Here is a 27,475-nt window from a genome sequence, read left to right on the forward strand (position 1 = left end):
TCGCGAATCGTGTTTGGGAAGAATGACTGTCGATGAAGTTCCACATGGGCGACTCCTTCCTCGTGGTCATTTTGCGAGACACATGTGTGAGGACTCTTCGGACGTACGCTGTCGGAATTTCAATAGTAGTTCTAGGGCACTGATGACCACAGATGTTTAGACCCATAGTGCTCCGAGCCATTTGAACCATTTTGAACTGTCACTGAAATATGTCGAACACATCCGCAAGGCTCTCGCGCCTGCTGCTCGCTCCCGTGACGAAAAGTGCCGCTCGTCTCTCTCTGTCTCTTCTGTTAGTCCTGCTAAGAAGCGGAACGTTTCTACTCGCCGTCTCAGATTTCGTCTAAATTTGTGGTATATGCAGGCCTTGGCGAGAAATGAAAGAGACGGAAGGAAGAGCTCCAGGTGAACAAACGCTTCGAAAAATTAGCAGCTGTGGCGCGGGTCGGGCGAGTCATGGGCCATTTATAGTGTATTTGCGCAGTCTGAGGCAGCGATTGGCGCAGAAAGAACGGCAATCCGATGGTCGTGAGATCGGGTCTCTATGCGGAAACATTTTTTTTCAAGTCTTACATTATCTTTATATTAAGTAAACCGAAATTGTGCTCAATATATTGTATTTATTAGATATTATTTAATACATTGTATTTATTTTTGTCCGCAGCTCGTGGTCGTGCGGTAGCGTTCTCGCTTCCCGCGCCCGGGTTCCCGGGTTCGATTCCCGGCGGGGTCAGGGATTTTCTCTGCCTCGTGATGACTGGGTGTTGTGTGATGTCCTTAGGTTAGTTAGGTTTCAGTAGTTCTAAGTTCTAGGGGACTGATGACCATAGATGTTAAGTCCCATAGTGCTCAGAGCCATTTGAACCATTTTTGTATTTATTTTTGGAAATTTGTGGTAAGTTCTGTGGGACCAAACTGTTGAGGTTATCGGTCCCTAGACTTACACACTACTTAATCGATCTTAAACTAACTTACGCTGAGGACAAAAAACACACACCCGTGCCCGAGGGAGGACTCGAACCTCCGACGAGGGGAGCCGCGCGAACCGTGGCAAGGCGCCCTAGACCGCACGGTTACCACGCGCGGCTTGTATTTATTAAAATGCATGGAAAGGAGATCCAAAGGAAATTTTGGGATTCCCATCGTGCAATTTTAGAGTGACTCCCCTGAAATGCACTATGCCAGTGCAACGCTGCGATGTATATTTTTATCATCAGGTAAACAATTTGATCAAAAAGCTCGAAACCCCTTCTTATGTCATCGAGAGAGAATACGAAATCACATCAACGTGTGCTAGATGCCGAGAAAATTAATGCTTCTCCAGCTTTTACGATGACTATCACCCCGGCACCTGTAAATCACAAAGTGTAAAATAATGCAGTATCTACTTTTATTTACAAACTTCTCGTATACACCTTACAGGCACTTCCTGGAAATCTACTTGCTATCCCAAAATCTGCTTTACCTTTCCTTTTCATGACTGTAAAGAAAATATTAATTCACTACTGGCCATTAAAATTGCTACACAACGAAGATGCCGTGCTACAGACGCGAAATTTAACCGACAGGAAGAAGATGCTGTGATATGCAAATGATTAGCTTTTCAGAGCATTCACACAAGGTTGGCGCCGGAGACGACACCTACAACGTGCTGGCATGAGGAAAGTTTCCAACCGATTTCTCATACACAAACAGCAGTTGACCGGCGTTGCCTGGTGAAACGTAGTTGTGATGCCTCGTGTAAGGAGGAGAAATGCGTACCATCACGTTTCCGACTTTGATGAAGGTCGGATTGCAGCCTATCGCGGTTGCGGTTTATCGTATCGCGACATTGCTGCTCGCGTTGGTCGAGATCTAATGACTGTTAGCGGAATATGGAATCGGTGGGTTCAGGAGGGTAACACGGAACGCCGTGCTGGATCCCAACGGCCTCGTATCACTAGCAGTCGAGATGAGAGGCATCTTATCCGCACGGCTGTAACGGATCGTGCAGCCACGTCTCGATCCCTGAGTCAACAGATGAGGGACGTTTGCAAGACAACAATCATCTGCACCAACAGTTCGACGACGTTTGCAGCAGCATGGACTATCAGCTCGGAGACCATGGCTGCGGTTACCCTTGACGCTGCATCACAGACAGGAGCCCCTGCGATGGTGTACTCAACGACGAACCTGGGTGCACGAATGGCAAAACGTCAGTTTTTCGGATGAATTCAGGTTCTGTTTACAGCATCATGATGGTCGCATTCGTCTTTGGCGACATCGCGGTGAACGCACATTGGAAGCGTGTGTTCGTCGTCGCCATACTGGCGTATCACCCGGCGTGATGGTACGGGGTGCCATTGGTTACACGTCTCGGTCACCTCTTGTTCGCATTGACGGCACTTTGAACAGTGGACGTTACATTTCAGATGTGTTACGACCCGTGGCTCTCCCCTTCATTCGATCCCTGCGAAACCCTACATTTCAGCAGGATAATGCACGACCGCATGTTGCAGGTACTGTACGGGCCTTTCTGGATACAGAAAATGTTCGACTGCTGCCCTGGCCAGCACATTCTCCAGATCTCTCACCAATTGAAAACGTCTGGTCAATGGTGGCCGAGCAACTGGCCTGTCACAATACGCCAGTCACTACTCTTGATGAACTGTGGTATCGTGTTGAAGCTGCATGGGCAGCTGTACCTGTTCACGCCATCCAAGCTCTGTGTGACTCAATGGCCAGGCGTATCAAGGTCGTTATTACGGCCAGAGCTGGTTGTTCTGGGTACTGATTTCTCAGGATCTATGCACCCAAACTGCGTGAAAATGTAATCACATGTCAGTTCTAGTGTAATATATTTGTCCAATGAATACCCGTTTATCATCTGCATTTCTTCTTGGTGTAGCAATTTTAATGGCCAGTAGTGTAAATACAATATATTGAGCATTCTTCCAGTTTATTTGGGGCGTAAGTAACCTAAAAATTGAAAATAGTAGTTACTATTATTAAATTAGCCATTTATATTTCGGATTTTCTGCTGAATTTCAGTATTAGCATCACTTTCTTTCCGCAACTCACCAAGTTGTTAATGCAGAACCGTAATAGCTCCTTCTTTAACCGACTGACGATTTTCAGTCTCATCAAACTGTTAAACAGCATTCGTATATCATCAAACCGTTCTTCGATTTCTTTCTCTAATGACTCGAACTGCAATTGGAACGTGTTAGTAACGTTTCCAAGGGCAGCGCGAGTTTCTTGCTCAAAGTAACAGTGACATTAGCCTTTTTAAAATGGACTGTAGCGAGTAAGTCTACCAAGGTGAGGCCAGATACGCTATAAGATTTGCTGTCACTGTCCTGTTCGTGTGGGGCAGCTGCGGTCACGCTTGTTGTGCGGCGCTGGCGTTGGCGAGAGCGGCGGCTGCAGCTGCGTCGGCGCCGGCGACAAAGGAGGCGGCCGCGTGTGCTCCGGTGGCGGAGGTGCCGGCGGCGGTCGTCATGCCTGGGTGTGTAGCAGCAACTGCTGCTGCTGCTGCGTCTTAAGAGGCCGCAAGACCGCCATTTCCCGTGAGGTTGCTCTCTGTAGACGTGAGGTCCGGGCCTCTGCCCAGGTGTCCGTCCTCCATTCTCACATCTTTTCTTTCGTGGGCTTGTCCGTATGTTCCACGGCCTAGGTTATGGCGGCAGTGGTGGCTGGGCGTGTTATAATAGTCGCTGCTGCTGCGTTCCTTCTTTGTGAGCCAGTGGACGCTGCGAGACAACAGACGCACTTTTTTGAGATAATATTCGACCGCCGGCTAGACGAACATAGGTGTGTGATTTGTAGATGAAAGGTGCCCTACTGCCGTAGAAGTTAGAAAACAGCGGAAGTGGCAGAGACTTTCACTTTGCGGGGGGATGTCCCTAGGGTAGACACCTCCTCCTCTCAATTGGTGAAGCCCATCTGACTACATAGGGAGGTGGAGTGACGTGCTCCCTTTTGTTTCGTACTGCCAACAGAAATAATGAAAAGCGTGAAGTCATCCACATGAGTGCTAAAGGGAATCAGTTAAGCTTCGGTTACACAATAAATCAATCAAATCTAAAACGTGGCTGATTATTTTGCCCCCACCGAAAGAATTTCGGCCCTCATTGACCAACACCTCCAACCAATTGCCCGTAATCTAGCCTCCCACGACAAAGACACCAAACACTTGCTTCACTGATTCTCCACCATCCCCACCCCTTTACCTCCTGGATCCCTACTCATCACTGTTCACACCACCCCCCTATCCACCAGCATCCCTCATACTCATGGTCTTACTGCTATTGAGCATACTACCTTTCCTAACTCCTTCAGACTACTAACCCTCTACCTCATTTCTCATATAGCTTACTGACTTTATCCTAACCCACAACTACTTCTGAAAGGGAAATATATAAACAGATCTACAGCACAGCCACAGGCACCTGCATGAAACCCTCCTATGCCAACCTTTTTATGAGCCATCTAGAGAGACCTTCCTAGCTTCCCAAAACACCAGACCCCTATTCTGGTTCAAGTCCTTTAATGATATCTTCATGATATGGTTCTCTGCCTCGTGATGACTGGGTGTTGTGTGATGTCCTTAGGTTAGTTAGGTTTAAGTAGTTCTAAGTTCTAGGGGACTGATGACCATAGATGTTAAGTCCCATAGTGCTCAGAGCCATTTGAACCATTTTTTCATGATATGGACTCAGCGCCAAGACACCATATCTTCATTCCTTCACAACCTCAACACTTTCTCTCCCATCCACTTCATGTGATCCTCCTCACTCAGCACGCAACCTTCCTAAATGTTGACCTCCTCCTCTCCGATGGCTTCATCCACACATCTGTCCACATCAAACCTGCAATCTGACAGCTGTCATTCCTTTCGCGACAAAAAATCCGTCCTGTATAGCCTGGTCACCTGAGGATGATGTATTTGCAGTGACAAAAATTCCCTTGCTTGGTATGCTGAGCATCTCCCAAGGCCTTCATAGAGAGGCACTACGCCCAGACCTGGGCTGCAAACAGATCTACCATGCCATTTTCCCTCACACCCCCAATTCTCCCTCGACACCCAAAACCAGGAATGTACCCTTCATCACCCATACCGCCCCAGACTCAAACAACTGAACCACAACCTTTGCCAGGGCTTTGGTTACCTGTGCCCAGAAATGAGGGACATTCTTCCTAAGATACTTCCAACCGCTCCTAAAGTGGTGGTCCATCGCCCACCCAAACTCCACAACATCCTAGTCCATCCCTATGCCACTCCCAGTCCCAACCACTTGCCGCAGGGATAAATCCCTGTTGAAGACTCAGGTGCCAAACCTGCTAAATCCATCCATCCAGCACTTCCTATTCCAGTCCTGTCACAGGTTTATCCTACTCCATCAGGGGGCAGGCCACCTGTAAAAGCAGCTCTGCTGCAATCATTGTACAGCTTTTATATTGTTATGACTACCAACCAGCTGTCCATCAGGATCAATGACAACCTCCAAACTGTGGCCAAAATCAAAGTAGGCCACCCTGTGGCACAACACGCGCTGAACACAACCCACTTCATTTCAATGGATGCTTCACTACCAGAACCATCTGGATCCTGCCCTCCACGACCAGCTTTTCTGAACTGCGCAAAATGGAGCTACTCTTACAACACATTCTTCGCTCCCGTAAGTATCTCCGCCAATTTCCATCCAACAGTTTCCACCCCCTCCATCCTGTCATCTCCTCCCCACTCTCCTCTCCCATCCTGTTTATTTGCAGCCCTCTGCCAACGCATTCACTCGTCTTTCCCGTCTCCTCTCATTTTTTTCTCTGCCTCCATGCCCCACAACCTCCTGAAGCTATGCCTATTGGTAATCTAGTTCCTACACACTCCACCAGACAGCGTTCGTCTTTCTCTCCTCACCCATACAGTACCATCCTTTCCCCTTCTGCGCCCTCTCCAGATTGCTACTTGCATCCCACTTCTCCGGCCCAAGATGCTTGAGTTGATGGTCGTGCGTGCCTGAGATGTGCTTGCTTGCTTGTGTGTGTGTGGGGGGGGGGGGGGGGGCGGGGGGGGGCGTCTTTTACTGACAAAGACTGTGACCGAAAGCGTTATGTGAGTGTCTTTTAATTGCGCCAATTAGCAACTTGACGTGTCTTCTTTACAGTAAGTAGCAATTGTCCTTTCCTACATCGTTGATGTTCCTACCTGGAGTTTCCATTGTTTGAAATCTAAAGGCCGTAAATTCAGCTAAATACCTAGGAATTACAATTACGAACAACTTAAATTGGAAATAACACATCGAAAATATTGTCGGAATACGAACCAAAGACTACGTTTTATTGGCAGAACACTTAGAAGGTGCAACAGATCTGCTAAAGAGACTGACTATACTAGGCTTGTCCGTCCTCTTTCGGAATACTGCTGCGCCGTGTGGGATCCTCACCAGATGTGATTAATGGAGTACATCGAGAAAGTTCAAAGAAGGGCAGCACGTTCTGTACTATCAAGAAATAGGGCAAAGAGTGTCATGGACATGAAACAGGATTTGGGATGGAAATCATTAAAACAAAGGCGTTCTTCGTTGCGGTGAGATCTTCTCACGAAATTTCAGTCACCATTTTCTCCTCTGAATCCGAAAATATTTTGTTGACGCCGACCTGCATAGAGAGAAACGACCATCATAATGAATGAAGGCGAATGAGAGCTCGCACAGAAGATATCGATATTCTTTCTTTCTACCCGCTGTTCGAGAGTGGTATAATAGAGAATCAGTGTGGAAGTGGTTCGATGAACGCTCTGCCAGGCACTTAAGTGTGTTTGCGGAGTAGCCATGTAGATGTACATGTAGATGAAGAACTCAAAGCCCTGTCACGGTCACTAAGGTGTGGTAGGTTATGGTTTCTGTATTAGGCTTTTGCTACGAGAGCGAGGGAGTTCGCTTGATCCTCCTTGGATCGACTTTTAATGCCGGAGATAATCCTACCAGCTAACGCCTAAGTTGATAAACTGATAAATATAGACTTCCCATCCAATTCAACAAGTGACCGTCCAGTTGGCGTCTAATAAGTTATTTGCTTCTGCAAAACCGACGTTACATGTCACTGCAATAGACAAAAGGGGAAACACACCTCTATAACAATGCCACTTTCACATTTGTTACTTTGAACGCACTAGTTCCATTTCTCCCTAGTCTATAAAAGGCTGAAAGAACACAGATCAGTTACTACCTCTCATATATACAGGGTGTTACAAAAAGGTACGGCCAAACTTTCAGGAAACATTCCTCACACACAAAGAAAGAAAATATGTTGTGTGGACATGTGTCCGGAAACGCTTACTTTCCATGTTAGAGCTCATTTTATTACTTCTCTTCAAATCACATTAATCATGGAATGGAAACACACAGCAACAAAACGTACCAGCGTGACTTCAAACACTTTGTTTCAGGAAATGTTCAAAATGTCCTCCGTTAGCGAGGATACATGCATCCACCCTCCGTCGCATGGAATCCCTGATGCGCTGATGCAGCCCTGGAGAATGGCGTATTGTATCACAGCCGTCCACAATACGAGCACGAAGAGTCTCTACATTTGGTACCGGGGTTGCGTAGACAAGAGCTTTCAAATGCCCCCATAAATGAAAGTCAAGAGGGTTGAGGTCAGGAGAGCGTGGAGGCCATGGAATTGGTCCGCCTCTACCAATCGATCGGTCACCGAATCTGTTGTTGAGAAGCGTACGAACACTTCGACTGAAATGTGCAGGAGCTCCATCGTGCATGAACTACATGTTGTGTCGTACTTGTAAAGGTACATGTTCTAGCAGCACAGGTAGAGTATCCCGTATGAAATCATGATAACGTGCTCCATTGAGCGTAGATGGACGAAACTAAAATGAGCTCTAAGATGGAAATTAAGCGTTTCCGGACACATGTCCACACAACATCTTTTCTTTATTTGTGTGTAAGGAATGTTACCTGGAAGTTTGGCCGTACCTTTTTGTAACACCCTGTATATGTGGTGTCTGTTCTTTCGGACATGTCCAGAAGAACAGACGTCACATAAATATAATTAACGCGAAGACGGCCAACGATCGCTCTAGTGCGGATGTGGATGCACCCCAGACTATAACTCTTACAGAAATCGGTGAAATGCCGCGAGTAATGAGAATAATGGGCAAGGGGCACCACATTCGTAGTGTGTGGATAATTTGGGCCTGACGGGAGGCGTGCTAGGCTACTCCTTGCAGTTACGATTACCACTGTGTACGGATGGCTAAGTGAAATGAAATGGCTCTGAGCACTATGGGACTTAACATCTATGGTCATCAGTCCCCTAGAACTTAGAACTACTTAAACCTAACTAACCTAAGGACATCACACAACACCCAGTCATCACGAGGCAGAGAAAGATGGTTAAGTGATCAGAGCAACTGCCTAGTAAGCAGGAGACACGGTTTCGGATCCCATTATGGTACAAATTTTCAATTTTCCCCATTGATTTACATCAATGCCCACTCGCAGCGATTGTTTGTAATTCAGTTGTGTCTTACTACCTCTCGCTTTGACACACGTTGCAATAAACATCAATACTGAGCAGTGATCAAGTATGGAAGAATAGGTACATACGCTGAGTAACTGAATCGAGTATCGGAAAAAGCGTGGTTTAGCCACAAGGCAAGGGGTTATCTTTGCTTGAAGCCTGTGTCGACAAAATTACGACGGAAAGGGAACTCGTGATTGGCATTAGACACTGGTGAGCAAAACTTAAGGACGAAAGTAACTTTCGTATGATGTGTCACTTTCAAGTAACATAGCTGGAGAAAATAAGACGATACAAAGAAATAACTGCTGTGGTATACTACAGAAGGTAGCTGAAAGAAATATGCAATGTGTCGATATGACACTTTTGTTCAAAAACAATAATATTACACTGAAGTCACCGTTACTCATGATGGTCCCTTGGAATTTACAAACGACAGGACTTGGTTTTTAAATACTGTGATCCGCACGGACGGCAGTGCACGCTCCCATGCTGGCCACAAGGTTCGTGAGGAGTTGTTGGGGTAGGCCATTCCAGTACTCAAAGAGTGTGGTTGACAACCGTTAGATGGCCTTTGGTGCATGTGGACGTGCTACAATACGTCTTCCCAAAGCATCCCACACGTACTTGATGAGGTTTAAGGAAACAAGCAGGCCAGTCCATTCGCCGAATATCCTCTTTTTCCAGAACTACTCCGCCTCCGCTGTCCAATGCAGTCACGCATTGTCATCCATAAAAATGAAGTCAGAACTGAATGCAGCCCTGAAAAGACGTACATGGGGAACAAGTACAGTGTTACAATAACATTGACCGAAGAGTGCACTGTTTTTATTTGGAGGTCAGCATACCCATGCAGCATTATACCTCCCCACACCATAACATTTAGAACACCAATATGATCATGTGCGACAACGCTGCACATACTCCTAGGGCGAGAGGTGGAAATACGTAATCTATAAAGGGACAGATCGTTTTGTTGGCATAGGTATTATGGTCTAGGGAAGCATAATGTTACATGAGTGTACTGTCCTCCAGTTCTTTGAACGCAGTACACTCACCAGTTGATGTTAATGTGACACTGTAGTTCTTCCCCCATGTATGTCTTTCCATTTGGATGACAATGCGCGACTGTAAGCGAATAAACTGGGTTGCCCGCTTCCATGGTTTAAATTCCATTTAGCAAGTGTGGGATGCGTTGGGGAGACATTCTCAATGCACCAACTATCATACACCAGTTGTCAACAGCGCTGGTGGAGAAATGGAAAGCTCTACCACAAGAACTCCTTACCAATCTTGTGGACAACATGGAAGCACGCTGCAGAGCATTCGTTGCCATCTGTGCTGTTCATACACCCCATTAGGAATGGTGTCCCACAGTCCAAAATGTCCAGGGTACCATCATCACCAGTCGTGGTGACTGTTGAATCCTGCCTAGTCGTCAAATTGTGGGGTATCTAGGAATGTTGTCCGAAGGAACATCACATCGTTCATCAGAACACTGGCACTGAAATTTCGTATCCGTCATTTCAATTAGATCTGAAGCGATCATTATGAATTTTCCATACAAACTAAAATTAAACAGAGACTGTATGTCCTGGCCTGACGACGTTCCCTGCTCCATAAAATTCTGTGTTTTATTTTATTTTTATCGTTACTGCCGTATTTTGTAGAGTTTCCTCGTTAACAGAATCAGGTGATTTGATATTCTCATAAATCCTGTTACTTCTCACATTGTAAGTAGCCTATACGGTCAGATGTTTTTCTGTATTCTATGAAGCACGTAAGTTCGCCGACCACAATATTAGTAGTCACTTTTAAGAGTGCACTGTTCGCTTTGGAACGCTATTAATGGTATAGAACTGGTATCTAGTGGTCATGTTAACTATCCTCTAGCTCCCTGTGTACCAAGCCTAACTACGAATCTCAGTTAGAAAACCTATTAATACGTTTCTCGTGACAGAAACGATTGCTTCTATCTGAAATAGTTAATTTCTCTGCATCAGTCTCCCAACTTCAGGTCGACATACTTTACTATAAGCGTTTGGTTTACATGAATTATCTCCCGACGTACTACGGTACTACAAAAGTCGTCTTTGACTTTTGATGACCAAATGATCACGTGTGTTCTCATCGTCTTCCGGTGGTATACGACTCGTAAATTATCGCCAATACTTCGTCCTGTAATAAAATATTTCACTTCATGTAATATGTCTTTCGAAATTCAGGTAAAGCTCCTTCTTTTGTTACCCCCCTCCTCCCTCCAAACACACACACACACACACACACACACACACACACACACACACCAATAGAACACAGATCTACCAGTGCTTTGCTTAGAGATGTCGCATTTTAATACACAGTCACTTTCTGCAAACTGAGAATATCGTATAAAACATACATAGTGTTTTCTCTCTCTTTTTGCAAGGTTTATTTTTACAGTTTTCATGGATTTTCTGTTGTTTTTTTCTTACAAAAAAAATCCTGTTATTTATTCATTAATCTGCCTACAGTCCCCTCTTTTTTATTTATTTTTCCTTAATATCAACTGGTCTTTCCTTTTAAAGTTAAGCCCAGACTCTTACCAAATAAACTGGATACCACTTAAAACTATATTTTGACTGGATTCAACTTCTAAAACGATATAACTACTCTTTATTATCTTTTATAGCAATAAAACTCAACCAGTTTTATTAGCCGTTTATTCATTATACTGCTAATATCGAATTCTGCTGTGCACCCCATCATACTGTATCATGGCCTATCCTTAATTATATAATAGGTCGTCACCGCAACTTTAACCCTGTCCATTATTAAAATTTTAACAACTCTCAATCTCTTCAGGCGTTGGCTACTATGTCACTATTCCCAATGCTTTCATACAGCAAACTGTGGTGACTCGACTCTTCACTGCCGACAGTCTCATATTAAAACGATATCGAACCATTTCCCATAGACAAAACAAAGGCGTTTTTAGTACTTGCAACAACCGTTTAGTTTTTGTAGGTGGCTGTGTCCGCATTTCCGAGTATTCAGCTCTGCTACTTAAGGTGATGATTTTGCGCCCGACAGTTGTTCGTCGGTTTCTGCCATCTAGCCGCATCCTCCTCCTCTTTACACATCTACAACATTGTATTTATGAGGCTTACATATAAAAAAATATCTAAATATAATCATACAGGAAAAAAATTTTAATGGCAATACTCTAAGACAGAAAAGGCCTCCCACGGAGGAATTACCCAAATGCGATGGATACCGAAAGGTGTGATGTACATGTACAGACAAATAAACAATTACAATTTCGGAAAAATTGGATGATTTACTCAGAGAAAAAGGTTCGCAAATTGTGCAAGGCAGTAACGCGTTGGGCTACCTCTGGCCCTTACGCAAGCAGTTATTCGACTTGGCACTGATTGACAGACTTACTGGATGTCCTCTTGAGGGATAACGTGTCAAAGTCCATCCAACTGGAGCGTTCGATCGTCATAATCCCAAGCTGGTATGAGGGTCCTGCCCTTAATGCTCGAAGCATTCTTAGTTGGGGAGAGATCCGGCGACCTTGCTGGCCCAAGAGGGGTTTGGCAAGCACAAAGACAAGCAGGAGAAACTCTCGCCGTGCGCGGGCAGGCACTATCTTGCTGAAATCGTAAGTCCAGGGTGGCTTGCCATGAAGGACAACAAAAAGGAGCGTATAATATCGTCGATGTACCGCTGTGCTGCAAGGGTCCCGTGGATGACAACCAAACGAATCAAAATATGAAAGGAAATGCCACCCTAGAGCAACAGTGTTCGTTGTGGAATCGTATGGTGGGCGACAGTCAGTTTGGTATCCACAGCTCTTCGGGGCGTCTCCAGGCACCTCTTCAGGCTGGAATCTCATTTCCTGGAGTAGAATTGTCTTTAGTGATGAGTACCGCTTCGAATTGAACCCAGATGTTCAGCGAGGACGTCTGAAGACGCCCTGGACAGCTGTGGGATACCAACCTGACGGTCGCTCGCCATATGGCCCTACAACCAGGAGTGATGGTCTGGGGTGCCATTTATTCCCATATCAGAACCCCTTTGGTTGCCACTCGCGGTACCCTTACAACGCAGCGGTATGTCGATGATTCTCTACATCCCGTTTTGTTGCCCTTCATGTCAGGCCATGAGCAACGTCGCCGGATCTTTCCCCAGTTGAGAACGTTTGGGGCATTATGGGCATGGCACACCAGCTATAAGTATCTTGGGATTTTGACTATATAACGCATCTGTTGGACAGAATCTGGCGCTATATACCTCACGGAAACATCCAACATCTCTTTCAATCATTGCCAAGCCGTATAACTTTGCATAAGGGCCAGAGGTGGACCAACGCATTATTGGTTTGCCCAATTTGTGCGTTTCTTTCTATTGAACAAATCATCCAATTTTTCTGAAACTGTATTCATTTGTTTGTCTGCATATGAGTATCGCATCTAGCTGTTTCCATCACATTCTGGTAATTCCTTGGTGGGGTGTTCTTTTTTCTTAAGAGTGTACTATAGATCTGTAATCGAGGTCGTGCGACGCGCTCTCTCGTCACAAAGTCTATGCTGCTTCGCCTGTCACAGACCCTACTCCTCGCACGAACCCCATTTCTGACCAGTCACTCACTGTTAATATATTCCAGTTTCCTTCCTTACGTAGCAAGTTATATGGTAGAGCGATGAAACCCCACAATTTTCAGTTTTTCTGTTATTCAGGTCCATGAGGAGTAGCTTTTCCTGTGACTTCAAATTGAAGTCATAGGTAGAGTTGTTACCTACAATCCACCCAAAATCAAGCTTTGTCTATTTATTAATTACAGAGAAATTTACAATTTAACTAGAACAAAATGGGATAAAGCTCCATTTAAGATAAACAGTATAAAAATGGATGACTGAATAATAAAAACACTTGAAACATTACAACATTTTTGTATTGTAGCAAAGTTAGTCAACACAATACTAAACTGAGACATCTCGTAAATTTGAACACAAGTCTTAAAAATTCTTGTACAAAAGTAATACTTTCTTCTCCACTAAAGGGTGATCAGTAGGGTAACGAGAAGAGTTCAGTTACTGAGGCTAAGCTATCTAGGTACACATTTTACTAGGTCCTCTGATTCTTCTTTGAAGTCCCAGGCTCTTGATCTTTTTCTTCTTCTCCTCTTTCTTCTTCTTCTTCTTTTTCTTCTTCTTCTTATTCGGATACATCTCTATCAAATAGTAAGTGCACATTTATAACTGGGCTACTGTCATGATGTGAGAAGTCTGTATTTGTCCCCGAAGAATAATCAACTGACTGTGTGATCTTTTTTCTGCCTTTGTGTGGCACTGATGAAATGAAATCTAAATGACGTCGTTTTTTTGAAAGATTTCTTGATGCCTTCAGCTGCTATTCTCTTTATTTCATGTATTATTGCACAATTTCGGTCTTAGGCCATTTTCAGGAACTTTATGGATGATTTTTTAGTAGTAAATTACGTCATGTACGTCGTTGCCTCTATGACACCATGTTATGCTCATAAAATAAAACCGAGATGTTCACGTTATTTCAGGAGCACGTGCTGAAGGCATCAAGAAATCTTTCAAAAAATGCATCGCAGCTTCGGACCGTATCGCATTTAAAATTAAGTCGTTTTGTTTCTAAAGCACGCTCTTTTCTTTCTTTGGCACGTCTTTCCTTCTCAATAGCAAACTTTCTTTTTCCCATGCATTCTTCTTCCGTTCGTTCTTTATTGGATGTCGAAGTTGTAAACACGGATTTCAGGGCTTTGCTAGAAAGTTTGTCTTAAATCTTTATTTTAGGCAGTGGAATTATATCTTCAGGTGAGATAATCTCACATAGTGTTAGGCCTTCTAGCGCTTACCTTCATATCGCATCAAATACATGCAGACCACTTGTATTAGAAAAACTCAATGCATGGAATAGTCTTGAGGAGAAAGTTACTGTGGCTTTTCCTTCTCCACTAGCAGTTTTCTACCAAGTAAATGAATTTGAGAACCAATTCTTTTTGATCATATTTCGAGGCGATAAAACAGGTCCACTGTTTACATATAAAGACGCCTGTTCCGGAATTTTCGAAAGCAATTTCCTTCTGTGCTCAATCCATAACCAAAAATCTAATTCAATACATGTAACCCCATCCTATATCTGGAGCGCGCGACTTCCACTGGTCGACTTCCAGTAAAAAAATACCAACAGCCGTTATTTTTGTTTTATTTGTTAGGCAACCAGTTTCGACATTATATTATGTGATCTTCAGGCCTGCATATATCGAGTAACCCTCGTGCTGGAAACCAACGCAGCACTGTCAACTGGTATCATGAAAGTTTTTTCCCCACTGGGGCTTCTGCTGTCCAAGGAGGGCACATGCCAATGGAGAAAAGAAATCTTCACGACATCAGTTGACGGTGCTACGTTGGTTTCTAACACGAGGGTTACTTGAAATACGCAGGCCTGAAGGTGACATAATGTAAGGTCGAAACTGGTTGCCTAACAAATAAAACCAAAATAACGGCTGTTTGTATTTTACTATCGGAAAACTATAATTGTTTATTAGAGCCATTTGCTACACAAGGCTCACTAGTGGTAGCCCATCCTACTGATCTGTTTAACATGCTTGGGCCAGTACCAATTAACATCCAGGAATTCTTCCCGTCGCTAGCTACTGACACCCCAAGACCATTTCCTGGTTAACAGTCACATTACAGTGTATCAGGACTTTCAGCTGTGTATTAACCAATCCTATATAACAACAGAATTGCCACTTAGGGAAATCTTATTTTGCCTAACAACATTTAAGCCATTGACCGTCAAGATCTCAGATTAAACCAGAGCTATCCATCTGTACATAGGAAACTCACGTCCAGTAATTACATCCTATTCAGAATTCTGTTGCTGAATAATTTGTATTTTTCCAAGTGCCTCCTCCAGGTATAAACTACCGATTATCTTCAGTTTTCTCCGGAAGAGAACACCATTATGACTCTATTCCTTCCCGAATTCTCTTTTATTCCTTGTGTATTCCGATATTCACATATTAATGTTCTGTAATTAATTAGGTCAATAATTACCATAGAAATACACTATTGGGTATTAAAATTGCTACACCACGAAGATGACGTGCTACAGACGCGAAATTTAACTGACAGGCAGAAGATGCTGTGGTATCCAAATGATTAGCTTTTCAGAGCGTTCGCACAAGGTTAGCGCCGGTGGCGACACCTACAACGTGCTGATATGAGTAAAGTTTCCAACCGATTTCTCATACACAAACAGCAGTTGACCGGCGTTGCCTGGTGAAACGTTGTGATGCCTCGTGTAAGGAGGAGAAATGCGTACTATCACGTTTCAGACTTTGATAAAGGTCGGATTGTAGCCTATCACGATTGCGGTTTATCGTATCGCGACTTGCTACTGGCGTTGGTCGAGATCCAATGACTGTTAGCAGAATATGGAATCGGTGGGTTCAGGAGGGTAATACGGAACGCCGTGCTGGATCCCAACGGCCTCGTATCATTAGCAGTCGACTTGACAAGCATCTTATCCGCATGGCTGTAACGGATCGTGCAGCCACGTCTCGATTCCTGAGTCAACAGATGAGGACGTTTACAAGACAACAACCATCTGCACGATCAGTTCGACGACGTTTGCAGCAGCATGGACTATCAGCTCGGAGACCATGGCTGCAGTTACCCTTGACGCTGCATCACAGACAGGAGCGCCTGGGATGGTGTACTCAACGACGAACCTGGGTGCACGAATGGCAAAACGTCAGTTTTTCGGATGAATCCAGGTTCTGTTTACAGCATCATGATGGTCGCATCCGTGTTTGGTGACATCGCGGTGAACGCACATTGGAAGCGCGTATTCGGCATCGCCATACTGGCGTATCACCGGGCGTGATCGTATGAGGTGCCATTGGACACGTCTCGGTCACCTCCTGTTCGCATTGACAGCAAGTTGAACAGTGGACGTAACATTTCAGATGTGTTACGGCCCGTGGCTCTACCCTTCAATCGATCCCTGCGAAACCCTACATTTCAGCAGGATAATGCACGACCATATGTTGCAGGTCGTGTACGGACCTTTCTGGATACAGAAAATGTTCGACTGCTGCCCTGGCCAGCACATTCTCCAGATCTCTCACCAATTGAAAACGTCTGGTCAATGGTGGCCGAGCAACTGGCCCGTCACAATACGCCAGTCACTACTCTTGATGAACTGTGGTATCGTGTTGAAGCTGCATGGGCAGCTGTACCTGTACACGCCATCCAAGCTCTGTTTGACTCAATGCCCAGGCGTATCAAGGCCGTTATTACGGCCAGAGGTGGTTGTTCTGGGTACTGATTTCTCAGGATCTATGCACCCAAATTGCGTGAAAATGTAATCACATGTCATCTCTAGTATAACACATTTGTCCAATGAATACCCGTTTATGATCTGCATTTCTTCCTGGTGTAGCAATTTTAATGGCCAGTAGTGTATAGAAAAAGTTTTTCCACAGATTCTAACATAACTTCAGAAGCGGCACATTTGACTTAACCTCTCGGTGCCGAGGTAACCTGCAATCCCACGTTAAGATGGAGGAGGAAGAAGAGGAGGAGGAGGAGGAGGAAGAAATGATTAGTGTTTAACGTCCCGTCGACATCAAGGTCATTGGGGATGGAGGACAAGCTAGGATTAGAGAAGGATGGGAAAGGAAAGCGGTCGTGCGCTTTCAGAGGAACCATCCCGGCATTTACCTTAAGCGATTTAGGGAAATCACGAAAAACCTAAGACATGATGGCCGGACGCGAGGTTGAACCGTCGTCGTCCCGAAAGCGAGTCCAATGAGCTAACCACTGCGCTACACCGCTCGCTCATTGTAAGATACACCTATCGATCCATAGTCACTTCTTCACTTTATACGGGCACGAGGCTTTCTGTCTTTTTACCTTAAACGTTCTTTTCCTATTTCAGTACGATTTTTTTCTCATTTTGTATATACCGTGCAACCTAAATTTTCATGTACACCTGAAATTTACCCTTCTCTTAGTTTTTCTTATCCAGTAGCATAGCCAATACTACTGAGTTTCTCTATTTCTTTGATTGTAACGCTCTGTATCTCATCCTTATTATTTCTACTAATCCAAACTGACTGTGTAATCCGCTGCTTACTCTCCAGTTTTTTAACCAACCTGCAATCCAGTCATCACTATCACTCCCAATGTACGATCACTTCTTTATGTAGGACAGGGTGTATTTCTCCGTTTCGTTTAAAACCGGAAACACGGCTTCCTTCGTCTTCATTACAAACGCTGTATCCTTCTACTGGGCAATTTTGTTTTCTCTACGGCTGCAGAACTTTTTCTGTTATGGTAGGCGTCTTGGGAACTATGGATTTCGTTAGAAGCACCCCTACTATGATTATGATTACTCATACTTGTCTGCTGCCTGCAGTTGAAGCTACAGAGCACCCACTACTCAAATTCAGGTCATTGTTGTGGGTTTCACCCTTCTCATAAAAAAAACTAGCATTCTAATGTTTAATTTTCTCAGATGCCCACTTTTACAACTTTGGACAGGCGACGATTCCTATGCCTTTGATTTCTTCTTGACTTGCTTTCTCTACCCGTTTCTATATTGCGAAATTTTTTCTTCGCTCATCGTCTTGTAGGTCTTAAAAATTACTGTCTATATTTTCCTAGCTACTTTTCACAGTTTCTTTAATTTCTTGTATTAACTGTTTCTTTTTTAAACGTTCCTGTCCTGCAGTTAGCTTGGCAAACATCTCCATTAGACTTTCCTCAATTTTCTAATTTTTGTTTTAAATATGTACTTCAAAATACAAAATAATTCAAATGGCTCCAAGCACTATGGGACTTAACATCTGAGGTCATCAGTCCCCTAGGCTTAGAACTACTTAAACCTGACTAACCTAAGGACATCACACACATCCATGCCCGAGGCAGGATTCGAACCTGCGACCGTAGCAGCAGCGCGGTTCCGGACTGAAGCGCCTAGAACCGCTCGGCCACAACGGCCGGCCACAAATTACACTCCTTATTTAAACACAACCACTGTCTACTGCAGAAATCTTTCACCAAAGTGATGTTTAATACAGGAAAACCTTTCCCCCACAAAAATGTATATAACATACCACTTATCTACTCTACAAATCTCAAGAATCGTCGATCAACTACTTCCTCCAATCCAAAAATGCACTACAGACAACTGATACTAAAAATTACGTTTTAGCTTAGTAGTGGTTCGATCGTGGGATGACTGCAATGACGATTCGTTGTCTTGTCGCCTCATTGACTTGTACTGGCAGTAGTCGACAATGTAATACTGACGTCTCCCACTTGTGGAGATATAACTTCTTCTTTTCTGTACAGACCTTGTGTTTGAGCCAGTCGGTTGTACGGAATCAGATATGAAAGGTTGGCAGAAAGGGACTAATACGTGCCCGTAATCGTGGAGTCCGCGATTTGTTGGTGTACAGTAGCGCTCAGAAATACTTTGTAGAAAACATTAGTCACAAATACACAAAGGTAAGTGTGTAACAGAAAATAACTGAAATGTGTGTAATTATAATCCATTTAGTACAAAACTACATTTCGTTTAAATGAAGTTATGTTGCATCAAAACAGAAATAACGATTCTTCTGCCTCAATAGTGATTTGTATGTAAGAATAAATCAACACCGTTTCGGAATCTGAAGAACGAATCAGTATTTCGTTGCATACCCATGGGCTTTGAACACAGCTACACATGCACGTGGCACTGAATCCACAAGCTTTTGTAATAGTTCGAGTGAATGTTTTCACTAGTCTTCCAGTAAGGCAGCAGCAAACTGATCCTTTTTGGAGTAGCTTCTACGACAAAAACCTGGATCTAATACATCCCAGAGGTGTTCAGCTGGATTTAGATCCAGCCTCTGACTTGGCTTCTCCAACAGTTTGATTTTCTTATGTGTAAAAAACTTTTCTTAAGTGCCCATAGGTGTGTTCAAAAAATGGTTCAAATGGCTCTGAGCACTATGGGACTTAACTGCTGAGGTCATCAGTCCCCTAGAACTTAGAACTACTTAAACCTAACTAACCTAAGGACATCACACACATCCATGCCCGAGGCAGGATTCGAACCTGCGACCGTAGCGGTCGCGCGGCTCCAGACTGTAGCGCTTAGAACCGCTCGGCCACTTCGGCCGGCTGTCCGTAGGTGTGTGTTTTGAATCATTGTCCTGATGATATCCACTTAAGTGGCATGTTCTTTCTCCCATGTGGAACCATATTCTTTTCTAAAAAGTCACTGTACAGTAAACGATCCATTTTGCCTTCTACTTGGACTGAACCCTACGTCTAGAAAAATATCCCCACACCATGACGCTGCCACCTGCGTGATTAATGGTTGATACTTAGTAGTTTTTGCTGTCCCTGTGGTTTTTTGGCCCACTTATATATTGCACTCTATCAAAAGAAAATACATTAAATTTACTTCCGTCACTCCACAACACTTTACAAGTGAGACCAATCTGTAGCATTCTAAGTTTGATGTTTCTTTGTAAACTCAATGTTGGCCTGCCTTCTTTTCTTTAATATATGAGTGAGTTACGTGATGGTCGTCTACCATTTTAATCACCTGTCACTTGGCGGCGTTTTACAGTAGAGACATGTAGTTTCACTCCATTTGTTGAGCCGATTTTCTTCGATCAGCAGCCAACTGCATACAAATCATTCTGTCCATCCTCCTTGTTGCTTTACGAGGACGACCTAACCCTGGCCATTTTCCATTGACACCACACACTTATTAGACATGCCATAGATTAGATTAGATTAGATTAGTACTTGTTTCATAGATCATGAATACGACACTTCGTAATGATATGGAACGTGTCAGGTTAATAAAAGGTGTCTATAACATATTACATACACAAAATATTACATAAAACTTAATATTTTAATTTTTTTGTGGGGCTTGGGGAAATTACCCACTTACTACATCCAAAAATTCATCTAATGAGAAGAAGGAGTTGCAATTAAGAAATTCTTTTAATTTCCTTTTAAATGCTGTATGGCTATCTGTCAGACTTTTGATGCTATTAGGTGAGTGACCAAAGACTTTCGTGGCAGCATAATTTACCCCCTTCTGAGCAAAAGTTAGATTTAAACTTGAGTAGTGAAGATCATCCATTCTCCCAGTGTTGTAGCCATGTACACTGCTATTACTTTTGAATTCGTTCGGATTGTTAATAACTAATTTCATATATATTCACTTATGAAATTTGTTATTACCAATCCGAACGAATTCAAAAGTAATAGCAGTGTACATGGCTACAACACTAGGAGAAAGGATGATCTTCACTATTCAAGGTTAAATCTACTTTGGCTCAGAAGGGGGTAAATTATGCTGCCACAAAAGAAATTGGTCACTTACCTAATAGCATCAAAAGTCTGACAGATAGTCATATAGCATTTAAAAGGAAATTAAAAGAATAGTCTCTAGCAACGCTATACTGCCACTTTTCCTTCTTCAGAGCATACAAAACAGTTTGCCTTACATCTGCCAAGTATTCTGTGTGTTTTGGCGTGCTTCTAGTCGTCTCTGCAAATAAACAAACACTGTCTAAATGCCTAAGTAAAAATAGATAATGAATACCGTACCACCAAAGCAAACTGCAAAATATTTTTGAGCTGAAGTTGAGCAGTCCCCGTAGTACTTTTGAATAAAAACTTAAACACGCTCAATTCTGTCGTGGAAAGACTGTGGACACAAACCCAGATACACGCACATAAATTACATAGATTTATTCAGCAGTAAATAACCAACAAATAATCTGAATAGTTAAAAAAATTTCAAATAACAGTGACGCTGGCACGCAAGGAACGGCATAGCCTCCGAACAAACAGCCCCTACCGGCATCGCTGAGCGCTGCCTCCACAGAATGCATTAACACATTTCACTTATACGTAAATCTGAAACACACACATATTAAAAAATTACCAAAGGTAAACTGACAAATGATCGTTCAACATAATTAGCCGGCCGGAGTGGCCGAGCGGTTAAAGGCGCTACAGTCTGGAACCGCACGACCGCTACGGTCGCAGGTTCGAATCCTGCCTCGGGCATGGATGTGTGTGATGTCCTTAGGTTAGTTAGGTTTAAGTAGTTCTAAGTTCTAGGGGACTTATGACCACAGCAGTTGAGTCCCATAGTGCTCAGAGCCATTTGAACATAATTAAAAGCAACCTATTTGACTTTACGTATGCAGTCTTGGGATAAAAAGCAGATCAAATTAGATGTTTCTTGAATGAAATTTTCACTCTACAGCGGAGTGTGCGCTGATATGAAACTTCCTAGTAGATTAAAACTGTGTGCCGTTCCGGGACTCGAACTCGGGACCTTTCCCTTTCGCGGGCAAGCGCTCTACCGACTGAGCTACCCAAGCACGACTCACGCCCCGTCTTCACAGCTTTAATTCCGCCAGTACCTCGTCTCCTACCTTCCAAACTTTACAGAAGCTCTCCTGCGAACCATGCAGAACCAGCAGTCCTGAAAGAAAGGATATTGCGGAGACATGGCTGAGCCACAGCCTGGGGGATGTTTCTAGAATGAAATTTTCACTCTACAGCGGAGTGTGCGCTGATATGAAACTTCCTGGCAGATTAAAACTGTGTGCCGGACCGAGACTCGAACTCGGGAAGTTTCATATCAGCGCACACTCCGCTGTAGAGTGAAAATTTCATTCTAGAAACATCCCCCAGGCTGAGTCTCAGCCATGTCTCCGCAATATCCTTTCTTTCAGGAGTGCTAGTTCTGCATGGTTCGCAGGAGAGCTTCTGTAAAGTTTGGAAGGTAGGAGACGAGGTACTGGCGGAATTAAAGCTGTGAGGACGGGGCGTGAGTCGTGCTTGGGTAGCTCAGTCGGTAAGCCGGCACGGTAGCTCAGCGTGTTCGGTCAGAGGGTTACGTGCCCTCTGTAATAAAAAAACTGAGTCAATCGATCAACAACGAACTTAAATGGATGTCTTACGGCGTTCGCCGCGAGCAGACAAAAAAAAAAAAAAAAGTCGGTAGAGTACTTGCCCGCAAAAGGCAAAGGTCCCGAGTTCGAGTCTCGGACCGGCACACAGTTTTAATCTGCCAGGAAGTTTCAAATTAAATGTGTTTAAGAACTCATAATAAAACTTAATACTTAAGGAGTATGAAAGCAAATTTTTAATAGAAAATAGACTTTAGGTAGGATTTTAACGCTTGCAACATGTGTAAACTCAATTTCGCAGACAGAGAGCCACCTGCTAACCGTAATCTTTCGTAACTCGCTTCAGGTATCATAACTAAATTCAAAAGAAATACAGAAAGTTTACGGCACTAAAATAAGTGAGCCTAGACAATAAAAACGCTTAATGGTTATTGTGTCAACAAACACATAATAAAATTTAAACAGTTTAGCTTACATTGCCGAACCAACCAATTGTTAAGCTAACAATAGCCTTAGGCCCGGTTAAATTCAGCAGCTCCAAGGCCCAGACACCCACCCGAACGTTCAGGGCACAAATGAGATGCATGTCTAAATGCCAGTGAAATAACTGTTTGCTTCCAGACGTGAAGCTCTCCTTGCACTGAAATGTTTCACTGTTCTTCGTCAGCAAAGGTATGTCGCCAGCGTCCGAAGTACCAGACTAGCATGTTTCTAGTTGCCGATGTGGAGCATTTTTGTCACGTATCCGGCAACCAATTACTATGGCTATTAAGGGTTGGCCACTACTACGTGCACTACGTCTATCATGCAGGGACACCACACACCCAACTGCGAGAGCGCTACCGCACGACCACCGCAGGATCTTCCCTCAAACCACAACAGACTCACCGTTGCAGACTCTACTCGTCCGGCACCACACAGAGCACTGCTCGCAAACGCAACCTAGAGCGCACTTTGCCGGGCCGTGCGTGTTCCTTTGTTCTGCAGAGTTGCGACACTAGCGCTCCCTAGGGAGGCGGCAGGGTAGCGCGGCCTCGAGCGCGGCCCGATATCTTTGACAGTGAATCACGAACTCGCATGAAAGGAATATCGTTACTGTATGACATTGCTTGTTTATTCGATATTTAACGTAGCCATGTAACACAGAGTAAGAACATTGGTAGTAACCGACGAGGGCCAGAGTCTAGTTCACACCTAGTCAATTACAATCGGTTTCGATCCCAACAAATTGCTGATAACAATAATTTTTTCTTGAAACTCTTTTATTGGTTGATGTTTGAATAAAAACAACAATATGGGATTATGACTCCAGCTTGATGCAAAACATTTCTGTTATATATTTAGTTGTTTATTCCCAAACTAGTTTCAGCGACAATATCGCCATCAAAAATGGTTCAAATGGCTCTGAGCACTATGCGACTTAACTTCTGAGGTCATCAGTCGCCTAGAACTTAGAACTAATTAAACCTAACTAACCTGAGGACATCACACACATCCATGCCCGAGGCAGGATTCGAACCTGCGACCATAGCAGTCACGCGGTTCCAGACTGAAACGCCTTTAACCGCACGGCCACACCGGCCGGCTAATATCGCCATCATCAATGGGATCTTTAATTCTAAATCACGTAAGAATAACATATTTATAACCACTGTAAAACATTATTACACACATACTGTTTGGTTCAAAATATTGCTTTCTGTGAATAGTTTCATAACAGCTTGTTACCTCACAGCATGGTTTTTACGACTGTTGTCTCTGTTTCCAGCGGTTTTTTTTTTTTTTTTTTTTTTTTTACAACACATGATGTCATCTGCGACTGTATGAGTGGCTGTTAGTAAACAGAGCTTACGCGAACTTATGTATGTCAGAATTCTACAACTGGGACTGCGGTAGTGTTGTGGATACAGTTTTGGTGTGTACTAGGTTGTTACGTAATTTTTCATTTACTCACGCTCGTTGGACGGCTTGCGGCTGCTTTTAGACACAGAAAAATATAACTTTAGCACTTTTTTCGTAATAAGAAACTTTACGCCATCTTGCTGTGCGCGTGTGTCGCGCGAAATGTATCGCACATTGCAAGAGGTTATGAAAATTGTAGCTACATTTCTAACGCCTTCTGCTCCTTACTTTTGTCTCTGTGTACGATGTGGGTGAATGTGTGTGTGTGTGTGTGTGTGTGTGTGTGTGTGTGAGAGAGAGAGAGAGAGAGAGAGTGTGTGTGGGTGGGTGGGTGGGTGGGTGGGTGGATCGGAGTGTTTGTTTTAGTTTTCGGTATAAACTGTTGCTGTGTTTCAGGATGTGTGCATCAGTTTCGAGGTCTGGTTTTTAATAAAGTAAATACGGTATTATGAAACTATTCACTGAAAACGACATTTGGAACAAAACAGTACAAATGTAATAATATTTTACAATGTTTATAAATATGCTATTTTTGCATGTTTTAGAATTAAAGAACCTACTTATGACGTCGATATTGCTGCTGAAACTAGTTTGGAAATGAATAAATAACAAAAGCGTTTGGAATCAAGATGGATCCACAATCCCACATTGTTGGGATTGCTGATGTCAGCGGACGCATTTGAAGATGGATACTACGGGAAAGGTCAGATCTCTCAGGGGCAGTTAAAGCTGTAGATCTTCAACCGCTCAAGCAACACAGAATCTGGAAATAGCTGACAGGAGGGGTGCACTGTGTGGACCGACAAGTCGCAAAAATGGCTCTGAGCACTATGGGACTTAACATCCGAGGTCATCAATCCCCTAGAACTTAGAACTACTTAAACCCAACTAATCTAAGGACATCATACACATCCACGCCCGAAGCAGGATTCGAACCCGCGACCGCAGCGGTCGCGCAGTTCCGTACTGAAGCACCTAGAACCACTCGGCCACAACGGCCGGCTCGACAAGTCGCGTTTTGGCCTCTTTTCAAATGATGCAAGATGTAGAGCGTACCGACGGCCCTATATGGCATTTAGTTCGCAGTGTGAAGAGGCTATGGTCCAAGGCAGAGATGGTTCTGTGATGTTTCTGGGATGTTTTCTATACTGTATTTTGGGCTCATTCATTTGGGTTGCTGTGAACACGAACCGGGATGATTATTTCAACATTCTCAGTAACCACTGTCGCACTTAGGTCTACATCTTCACGATGAGTATGCTTTGAACATTGTCATCCTCCAAGGTCACAACAGCTGTATGACGAACACTCGGGTATCTCATCACATCTCGCCAGGGCCTCTATACCTCCCGATCTTGGCCCCATAGAAAAGGTCTGGGACTATTTGAAACAGAAAATGAAATGTACAAATCAACATCTTAGTAATTTGGTACCTCTACATAATCTATTCATCAATGTGTAACTTCGGCTGGATATTGCATACCCGAGGAAACTTATGGACTCTCTTCCTCGCAGAACTAGAACCATTGCCAAGGCCAGAGGCCGTGTTGTACTTATTGGGCTGATCTCTGCTGAGGGAGCCGGCCGGTGTGGCCGAGCAGTTCTAGGCGCTACAGTCTGGAACCGCGCGACCGCTACAGTCGCAGGTTCGAATCCTGTCTCGAGCATGGATGTGTGTGCTGTCCTTAGGTTGGTTAAAATTAAGTAGTTCTAAGTTCTAGGGGACTGTTGACCTCAGATGTTAAGTCCCATAGTGCTCAGAGCCATTTGAACCATTTTGAATCTGCTGAGGGTCACTAACTTTGGTCCGGTGTGCTTTTATGGTGCACCCCAATTTTTCCCATAATTCATCTGGTTTTTGGTAGTTAGTCCCCAGTAGCGGTTCCTCCTCTGAACTTTGCTTCTTATCTTAGTAACTATCTGTCTACTTGTGATTTTAGTCGGTTCTGGACAATGTTTAAGAGTGTCTTGCTGGCTTGAGAAATCAACACTATTCTGTAACTTTTGTGGAGTCCCATTCTCCGGGATTGTTATTTAAAGGACTTTTTCCCACTCAGCAGGCCAGATGTCCAGTGACGCGTGGCAGCGTAATGACGAACTGTGTGTTGCAGGCCGCTGGTATACTTGGGCATGAATCTGATGACGCACTTCGAGGTGCCGCAGACGCTGGGCTGCGACGAAGCGACCCTGCACAACTGGCTCACCATCATCGAGATCAACTACCACACGACCAACACGTACCACAACTCGACGCACGCGGCCGACGTCCTGCAGGCGTGCGCCAACTTCCTGGATCGCGAGCGGCTGCGCCAACTTCTGGAGCCGCTCGACGAAGCCACCTGCCTCATCGCCGCCGCCGCACACGACGTCGACCACCCGGGCAAGTCCAGGTAAACAGCTTCACTCCACCCGCTAACTGGCTCTGGGGTTATATCCCCTGTTACTTTAGTTTCTATTGCATCAGCCAACGCATGGCTTTCCGAGCGTTGCGTTCCCGGAGCTGCAGGTGCGTGGGACCTCCGGCCGAGCAGTTTTGCATCACGGGTTTTCCCACCAGAGCCTCCCACTCTGCTGATTTACGCCAGTCGTTCACCAGAAGCGGATGTGTTGTTGCCGTGTTAGGCAGTGCCCTCGCTGGCAGCCTTCGTCTCCGGGTAGTTTCGCAGACCTAAGCTACTTGAGTTTGTAAGGTGCCTCTTACGTGAGGAAGACATTGTTACCAGTTTTAATAAATTATTGTCTCTTATTGATGTATTCACGATAGTTAGGAAGTGCTGTAGTCCGTAACCGGCCATGAGTCGGAGAGCATTTCCCACGCTGGCTGGCTAGGTGACGAAGCGACCATATGTCGCGCGTAGTGGGGTGGGGCTCGGCGCTGGATCGTAGCAACAAGCGTCAGCCTAGGAAATATATATGACGGGAAGTACCGCCATCTTGGCGCCAAAGTCACCGATTTTGTTTATTTATATTTAATAGTTAAAGTCATTTATGACAACATGAATACTAGGAGGAGCCTCTGGATGTTTGAAACTATTTATCATAATTTTGCCTCGCTAAAATTCACAACCATTCATTAACAAA

The 27,475-nt window shown here is 44.2% G+C and overlaps 1 protein-coding gene across 2 annotated transcripts in view; it reads left to right on the top strand.

The window, feature by feature from the left end:
• The window catches only part of LOC126483878 (high affinity cAMP-specific and IBMX-insensitive 3',5'-cyclic phosphodiesterase 8A), a 1,729,999-nt gene that overhangs the window by 1,600,216 nt on the left and 102,308 nt on the right, over positions 1-27,475 (top strand). For both annotated transcript variants that reach the window (XM_050107127.1, XM_050107128.1), the window contains exon 15: positions 26,506-26,784. In XM_050107127.1, coding sequence (XP_049963084.1) covers positions 26,506-26,784 — 279 coding nt within the window. The remainder of the gene's footprint in view (positions 1-26,505; positions 26,785-27,475) is intronic.

Source organism: Schistocerca serialis, chromosome 6, assembly GCF_023864345.2.
Source record: "Schistocerca serialis cubense isolate TAMUIC-IGC-003099 chromosome 6, iqSchSeri2.2, whole genome shotgun sequence".
Lineage (NCBI taxonomy): Eukaryota > Metazoa > Arthropoda > Insecta > Orthoptera > Acrididae > Schistocerca > Schistocerca serialis.